Source organism: Berghia stephanieae, unplaced genomic scaffold (assembly GCF_034508935.2).
Source record: "Berghia stephanieae isolate SIO BIC M18660-M18661 unplaced genomic scaffold, UCSD_Bste_1.3 scaffold1657, whole genome shotgun sequence".
NCBI lineage: Eukaryota > Metazoa > Mollusca > Gastropoda > Nudibranchia > Aeolidiidae > Berghia > Berghia stephanieae.
This window is the reverse complement of record NW_027622687.1, coordinates 2,501-11,931: the sequence shown is the minus strand read 5'-3', so window position 1 is coordinate 11,931 and position 9,431 is coordinate 2,501. Positions and strand designations below refer to the sequence as shown.

Sequence of the window (9,431 nt, the reverse complement as noted above, 5' to 3'; positions counted from 1 at the left end):
TCTCTCCCCCCCCCCCCCCCCAACCCCCCCAACCCCCCCAACCCCCCCAACCCCCATACACACACGGATATAAAAGATTTATTTCCAACAAACATTCCAGGGATGCATGAATTGTGGTTGAATCCTGTGCCAGTCGGGCCACAAGGAAACCAGGCGTAACCAGTGATGGATGACGTCACTTGGTCCTGGCATTCGGCACCGGCAGTAAATTCAGGGCATTCTGGGTGACTTCTTTGGCAGCCCTGACATCTCTCATGGAATGAACGCGGACAGCGTTATAGCGACTTTGAATCTGTCAGGGAGTGTCATATCAGTTGGGATGGGGGGAGGGGGGGGGAAAGAGAAAATCAATTTATTAAATGATGGGAATTCGAATCAACTTCTTTAAAATCAAATTTTTCTCCATTACGTCGGTTTATTTTTAAAAGCAAGTCTGAACGATAAGACATTATAAATTGATGTCAACAAACAATAATTTGTTTCATCCATATTAGACGAGGATTTCTGCCAGAGATAATAATGTTTGTTATGATTGTGATTTTTTTTTGGTGATAAATGTTGGGGACAAGAGAACACTTTGGATTTTGTATTCAGAGTTTTTCTAAATCTTTGAACTTTGTGCCTACGAGGACAATGCAGAATACACTCAAGTCTCCAATCCTTCAACTCCTCAAGACATGCAAAAAGGTTTGAGGAAACCGTAGGTCGGGGAAATTGTGCCTTTCCATTACAACTTGGTCTTTGCTTTGTGCCCCAAAGATACCTAGTTCAAATATCCACAGTGTTATACTTTGGCCTTCAGCAAGCCGCCTCTCCCTAGCTCAATTTTTTCCTCTGCGCTGCGGCTGAAACCTGATTTATTCCAGTCTTCTCTTGGAATCGATCCAGAGACAACTTTCTGCTTGAGGATGAATAAAGAGAACTTTATTATTTATTTACTTTATTGCTATGTTACACAGGGCTGGTTGTGTGTGTGTGTGTGTGTGTGTGTGTGTGTGTGTGTGTGTGTGTGTGTGTGTGTGTGTGTGTATGAGGGTGGGGGGGGGGGGTTGCTCTATCACAACATTTATTGACCATCTTAACCAACCATTAGCAAATGATGGAAATTGGAACAAATGGCGAGGTGATTGGAGTAAGCAGAGAGGTGTCAGTTATGCGAAATGGCATCGGAGTGTGTGAGTGGCTGTGTGTGTCTGCATGCGTATCATACTGCAGATATACACCAGCAGTGTAGACAGATACTTACAATACAGTGCAGCTATGTGGTCTAGTGATATGAAACTCGCTTTCGGATCGGAAGGTCCTGGGTTCGAGCCTCGCTCGGCGCATAGTTGAGTCCTTCAAGAAGGCTCTTTACTCATATTCTCTCACCATACTCAGGTGTAAAATGAGTACCTGGCCGTTAACAGCATTGTCTCTGTCAAAAAAAAAAATTGCAACATCGCTAAATGTTAAATGTTGCTGTTGGCCAGGGACCCATTGTAAAGCGCTTTGAGCACATTAAAAGCATATTGCTCAATTTTATTATTATTTTTTTTGTACAATGCACACATACGTAACTGTCAATGTCACAGTAAATCATCAGAGGTCGAAATCACTGGGGACGAAAAATACGTTTAATTAATTCAATGTTCCCCGTGTTTGTTGAGGAAGGAATGGAATGACAGCAAGGAATGGAATGACAGCAAGGAATGGAATGACAGAAAGGAATGGAATGACAGCAAGGAATGGAATGACAGAAAGGAATGGAATGACAGAAAGGAATGGAATGACAGCAAGGAATGGAATGACAGAAAGGAATGGAATGACAGCAAGGAATGGAATGACAGCAAGGAATGGAATGACAGCAAGGAATGGAATGACAGCAAGGAATGGAATGACAGCAAGGAATGATAAGGAAAACATTCGGGACATTCGAATGAGACTGAGGAAACCGTGAGTTCGAGGTGTGTTCAGGGCAAGCATGTGTTTGAGAAAACCATATTCAAGAGTAATTGATAATGACAGTATAAATGACAACAACAGTGCATTTATGGTCGAGAACAAAAATTGGAATGAGAAAGAGAGAAAGGAAAGAGGGGGAAGTGGTGGACAGATGACATAAACAAAATGATTGAAATGGGATTGAAAGAATATAATGAGGATATAAGGGACCTCAAAGAATGGAAAGCCAAGACATCTAAGATCAGGAATATGAGGTAGCTTGCCTAAGTATGGGTCACACTGCGATCTTGTCAGGAATGAGCTTGAAAGAATGTAATGAGGATGTAAGGGACCTCAAAGAATGGAAAGCCAAAACATCTAACATCAGGAATGGGGGATAACTTATGTAAGTTTGGGACTCACTGGTCTCTTGGCAGAAAATGGTCACAGATTTGGTGTGAGGTTAAAGTACAATGGCGAGTTGTGAAACGTGGATGCTTGACAAACAATGTACTAGGAAGTTGAAGGCTTTGAGATGTGGATGTATAGAAGAATGTTGAGGCTATCATGGACAGACAAGTATACGAATGAGGAAGTGTTGGCAATGTGAGAAAGGGAAGAATATTGATAGATACCGTCAGAGAGAGACAGTTAACATTTCTGGACATGTGAGGAGAAGAGACATGTGGGATGATCGAAGGAAAGAGAGCTAGAGGAAGACAAAGAATGACTTATTAAAATAACCTAAGAATGGCCAAAAAAGATTTAAAAAGCAACACAGATTTCATGCGCACCACAGAGGATCGTGATTCGTGGAGACAACTGACCAGCACGTGCTCAAGAGTACAAGCCACGATGGATGATGATGGATGGACGTGGATCGTGATTCGTGGAGACAGCTGACCGGCAACGTGTTCAAGAGTACAAGCCACAATGGATGGATGGATGGACGTGGATCGTGATTCGTGGAGACAGCTGACCGGCAACGTGCTCAAGAGTACAAGCCACGATGGATGATGATGACGGTACAATGAAATTATCCCTGAAATGAGGATGGTGGGGGATAACTCTTGATAAACCAAAAAATTCTCACCTGTCCCAGGAGATGTTCAGCATCTGGAAACTGATGACCCATCTTTCGTTTGTCCTTGAGAACACTGGTCAATTTCTCTTCCTGAATAACTGACCGGTTCTTGAGCCCATCCAAAACATTGTCCACTTTCTCCTGGTAACTCTGGTGAGGTTTGGGTGGGGCACCGGCGCCTACAAGGGGGTGGAGGAGGGGGTTCACCAACAATAGAGAGAATGCATTTAACTCTCATTTCATTAACCTAATTGTTAACAGAAAAAGCAATAACTATCAGATAATACAAATAAAACATTCTGTAACAACAGCTTGTTACCCTTTGGATAGGACGCTTGTCTAATGCAAAATACTTTCCTCAAGACTAAACAAACCAAAATGTTAATCTTTACAACTATAAATTACACTTTAAAATAAACTTGAGGATTTCTATAGCCTAATATCCACTAAAAATGCTCAAAGCGCTTTACAAGGAGTCCTTAACCAACAGCAACAGTTGACATGTAGGACGAAATGTGATGTCTGTTAGGCGATAGTACAAATTTTCTTTTTTCCAGTCAAGGACAACACTGTTAATAGTCAGATAGTCATTTACACCCGAATTTAGAATTCAGTGCTTGGAATTTAATTTTCAGTTTAACATTTTAAATTTTAGTTTTACAAAATTCCTTCACTGGAGGCAATGAAATTGAAACAGCCGCACAATGATATCAATTGGAACAGCCCCGCAATATAACCAATTGGAACAGCCCCACAATGATATCAATTGGAACAGCCCCACAATATAACCAATTGGAACAGCCCCACAATGATATCAATTGGAACAGCCCCGCAATATAACCAATTGGAACAGCCCCACAATGATATCAATTGGAACAGCCCCACAATATAACCAATTGGAACAGCCCCACAATGATATCAATTGGAACAGCCCCACAATATAACCAATTGGAACAGCCCCACAATGATATCAATTGGAACAGCCCCACAATATAACCAATTGGAACAGCCCCACAATGATATCAATTGGAACAGCCCCACAATATAACCAATTGGAACAGCCCCACAATGATATCAATTGGAACAGCCCCACAATATAACCAATTGGAACAGCCCCACAATGATATCAATTGGAACAGCCCCACAATATAACCAATTGGAACAGCCCCACAATGATATCAATTGGAACAGCCCCGCAATATAACCAATTGAAACAGCCCCACGATGATATCAATTGGAACAGCCCCACAATATAACCAATTGGAACAGCCCCACAATGATATCAATTGGAACAGCCCCACAATATAACCAATTGGAACAGCCCCACAATGATATCAATTGGAACAGCCCCGCAATATAACCAATTGGAACAGCCCCACAATGATATCAATTGGAACAGCCCCACAATATAACCAATTGGAACAGCCCCACAATGATATCAATTGGAACAGCTCCACAATATCAATTGGAACAGCCCCGCAATATAACCAATTGGAACAGCCCCACAATGATATCAATTGGAACAGCCCCGCAATATAACCAATTGGAACAGCCCCACAATGATATCAATTGGAACAGCCCCACAATGATATCAATTGGAACAGCCCCACAATGATATCAATTGGAACAGCCCCGCAATATAACCAATTGAAACAGCCGCACAATGATATCAATTGGAACAGCCCCGCAATATAACCAATTGGAACAGCCCCACAATGATATCAATTGGAACAGCCCCACAATGATATCAATTGGAACAGCCCCACAATGATATCAATTGGAACAGCCCCACAATGATATCAATTGGAACAGCCCCGCAATATAACCAATTGGAACAGCCCCACAATGATATCAATTGGAACAGCCCCACAATATAACCAATTGGAACAGCCCCACAATATAACCAAATGGAACAGCCCCACAATATAACCAAATGGAACAGCCCCACAATATAACCAATTGGAACAGCCCCACAATATAACCAAATAGAACAGCCCCACAATATAACCAATTGGAACAGCCCCACAATATAACCAAATGGAACAGCTCCACAATATAACCAAATGGAACAGCCCCACAATATACCCAACTGGAACAGTCCCACAATATAACCAAATGAAACAGCCCCACAATATAACCAAATGAAACAGCCCCACAATATAACCAATTGGAACAGCCCCACAATATAACCAATCGGAGCGCAGCCACACATTTAACCAAGCTTGTATCATCTATCAGCCAGTTTGTGCGCTTTCATGGCTGAACTATAACAATGGATTGGACCATAACAATGGTTGGACTATAACAATGGTTGGACCATAACAATGGTTGGACCATAACAATGGTTGGACCATAACAATGGTTGGACCATAACAATGGTTGGACATAACAATGGTTGGACTATCAATTACATAATGGTTGGGCCATAACAATGGTTGGACCTAATTGACAACAATGGTTGCACCATAACATTGGTTGGCCATAAAATGGTTGGACCATAACAATGGTTGGACTATAACAATGGTTGCACCATAACAATGGTTGGACATAATAATGGTTGGGCCATAACAATGGTTGGACCCATAACAATGGTTGCGACCATAACAATGGTTGGACTATAACAATGGTTGGCCCATAACAATGGTTGGACATAACAATGGTTGGGCCATAACAATGGTTGGACTATACATGTTCCCATAACAATGGTTGGACTATAACAATGGTTGGGACTATAACAATGGTTGGACATAACAATGGTTGGACTATAACAATGGTTGGCTATACAATGGTTGGACCATAACAATGGTTGGACTATAACAATGTTGACAAACATTGGTTGGACCATAACAATGTGACCATAAGCAGCTAAAGCACCTAAATCTTCCAATGAATCCTGTAAGTTAAAACTCAAAAACAAATAACCCCTCCCCCCCCCCCCCCCCAAAAAAAAAAATAACAAACAAACAAACAAAAAACAAAAAACAAAAACAAAACAAAACAAAAAAAAAAACCACACAAAAAACCCCAACAAATCACATAGGCTAAATTCAGGAGAAAAAAACAAACTATTCCACAATACGACTCTGTAATCTGTATCAAATTCATATATGTAGAAATGTCTTATCCTGATCAGTTTGATGTTGAACACCGTTGATTTCATCCATTCCATTCCCACAGAATACCACATTGACTTGAAACGCAACATATAACACATGTAAAAAGGAGAAAAAAAAAGAATAAAATATTTAATAAGGAAGGTTTTGGGCTCAAATCCTTCTTCGGACAATACCAAAGAAAAGAAAAAGGTGATAAAATAGATTAAAAGTCTGACGAGATCATTTGAGAGGTGTAAAATAAACAAACTGAGAAGTTGAATGCAGGAAAGCAGAGTTTAGAACTAAAAGTGTCCTCATATTATCAATGGTGACAGAGTTTAGAACCAAAAGTGTCCTCGTATTATCAATGGTGACAGAGTTTAGAACCAAAAGTGTCCTCATATCATCAATGGTGACAGAGTTTAGAACCAAAAGTGTCCTCATATTATCAATGGTGACAGAGTTTAGAACCAAAAGTGTCCTCATATCATCAATGGTGACAGAGTTTAGAACCAAAAGTGTCCTCATATTATCAATGGTGACAGAGTTTAGAACCAAAAGTGTCCTCATATCACCAATGGTGACAGAGTTTAGAACCAAAAGTGTCCTCATATTATCAATGGTGACAGAGTTTAGAACCAAAAGTGTCCTCATATTATCAATGGTGACAGAGTTTAGAACCAAACAAGTACTTGTATTATCAATGGTGAAATCATGGTTAGGCAAATAACAAGAATGATATGAAATCCATTCACGACTAAACCCACTACAACAAAAACAGGATTATTACTCCACGGATCACATCGATGACAAGAACCAACTTAACTTTTACCAAAACAGAACAAAGAACAAGACCTCACCCTGCGGTACTCCTGCACCATCTTCTTGACCTTGTTGAGTTCCACTGCCGGGTCACGGTAAACAAGCTGATGGCCTAGGGTGTGTTTGAGGGCCCGAATGTTGCCTTGAATGTCTGGTAGGGAACCATAGATTTAACATTACAAGATGGTGATCATCATAGATTTAACATTACAAGATGGTGGTCATCATAGATTTAACATTACAAGATGGTGGTCATCATAGATTTAACATTACAAGATGGTGATCATCATAGATTTAACATTACAAGATGGTGATCATCATAGATTTAACATTACAAGATGGTGATCATCATAGATTTAACATTACAAGATGGTGATCATCATAGATTTAATATTACAAGATGGTGATTATCACAAAACCTTCTATAAACACGATTAAAAATCATGAATCTTTTGTCAGACCTTTGCGATACATAAGGTTCACCAGTTAAAATAGTGAGTGGAGAAGGCATTTATGTTCATAAGAATAAGACAGGAGAGAGACAGTGCCAGAGACAATAGACAATGGCAACTTTTCTCATCACTACAAAATTTCACATTCTCCGCTGTCTTCTAGTATTTTCTACTCTTTTCATTTCTTGTTATTAAAAGTAGCAGCGAAGTAATAAATTCCATCTCCCTTTAAGCAATGTTCAATAGAACTTGTGAACATGATGCATCCTTATGCAGAAAGCATTGTTCAATAGAACTTGTGAACATGATGCATCCTTATGCAGAAAGCATTGTTCAATAGAACCTGTGAACATGATGCATCCTTATGCAGAAAACATTGTTCAATAGAACTTGTGAACATGATACATCCTTATGCGGGAAGCATTGTTCAATAGAACTTGTGAACATGATGCATCCTTATGCAGAAAGCATTGTTCAAAAGAACTTGTGAACATGATGCATCCTTATGCAGAAAGCATTGTTCAATAGAACTTGTGAACATGATACATCCTTATGCAGAAAGCATTGTTCAATAGAACTTGTGGGCATGATGCATCCTTATGCAGAAAGCATTGTTCAATAGAACCTGTGAACATGATGCATCCTTATGCAGAAAGCATTGTTCAATAGAACTTGTGAACATGATACATCCTTATGCAGAAAGCATTGTTCAATAGAACTTGTGAACATGATGCATCCTCATGCAGAAAGCATTGTTCAATAGAACTTGTGAACATGATGCATCCTTATGCAGAAAGCATTGTTCAATAGAACTTGTGAACATGATACATCCTTATGCAGAAAGCATTGTTCAATAGAACCTGTGAACATGATACATCCTTATGCAGAAAGCATTGTTCAATAGAACTTGTGAACATGATCCATCCTTATGCAGAAAGCATTGTTTAATAGAACTTGTGAACATGATGCATCCTTATGCAGAAAGCATTGTTCAATAGAACTTGTGAACATGATGCATCCTTATGCAGAAAGCATTGTTCAATAGAACCTGTGGGCATGATGCATCCTTATGCAGAATGAGTGAATGAATGAATAAATTAGATGAATAAATGAATGAAAGAGTAAATTAATTAATTAATGAGTGGATGAATGAATAAATAAGTGAATGACGAAATGAATGAGTGAATGAATTAATTAAACAGTGAATGAATAAATGAATGAATAAATTAATTGTTGAATGAATAAATGAATTCATGAATGAATCAATGTTTGTTTGTTTGTTTTTAAGGGTTTTATGGCGCTTGCAACACATTTAGGTGATATCAGCGCCAGTAAAAAGGAAGAAAATGGGAAAGTAAAAAGTTATAGAATTCCAATTAAAGCACCCAAGACAAAGTAAGACATAGGGGAACTGGAACAAATAGGGATCAGATGTAGATTCCAAGATCATACCACCAATGTACTTAGTTTGAGATCACCTAAAAGTCTCATCCAGACACAAGCACAGGTCCCAACTAAGAGGAATACACTCAAATGTTTACCAATCATATAATATAATATGTAAACTCAACATAATACAATGCATAGCAGAGAGATGTTTTACAAGGAAAAAAGTATCATCTCCCAAAACTATAACTATCCATTTGACTGTTTCCCTCCCTACCAAGGAGCTCCGGCAAGGATCAGGACAAAACTAAGTAATCTCATTCCAAGACAATGACAGGAAACAATTGGGAAACGGGTATGGGGGGATAGAAGACACAGCATGTACCTCCCTGCCCAATGAATCAATCAACGAATCAATAAATTGAACTGTTAAAAGAAAAACACCAATGAAAGTACAGAGACCTGAAGGGGGGGTAATCCTGGTTCATCTTCCATATCCTCTATATCCAACAACAGTTCATATCCTTTGTACCGATCATCCTTCACGTCTGCTGCTACCCCACGCCTACTCAACGGTTCCTTCTGCTTTCTGTCCTTGTCTTGTTGACTCATGGAAGGTTTTTGAGGGGACGATGCTGGCACGTCATCTACCTTGGGGTCGGAGGTCAC

General features: G+C 39.6%; 1 protein-coding gene and 1 long non-coding RNA gene across 2 annotated transcripts in view; both read right to left on the bottom strand.

Annotated features, from left to right (window-relative positions):
- Nucleotides 1-56: 56 nt before the first annotated feature.
- LOC144961180 (uncharacterized) lies at nt 57-7,078 on the bottom strand. The gene is made up of 3 exons (XR_013643079.1): nt 6,963-7,078; nt 3,017-3,186; nt 57-292 (listed from the first exon to the last, which is right to left on the bottom strand). It is a non-coding gene; the product is annotated as an uncharacterized LOC144961180 (long non-coding RNA).
- Nucleotides 7,079-9,191: 2,113 nt separating this feature from the next.
- LOC144961181 (uncharacterized) overlaps nt 9,192-9,431 on the bottom strand; it is a gene marked incomplete at its 5' end in the record, with an annotated part of 2,207 nt that continues 1,967 nt past the window's right edge. Inside the window, one exon of the mRNA XM_078894469.1 lies at nt 9,192-9,413. Within this exon, the coding sequence (XP_078750595.1) occupies nt 9,192-9,413 (222 nt within the window). The remainder of the gene's footprint in view (nt 9,414-9,431) is intronic.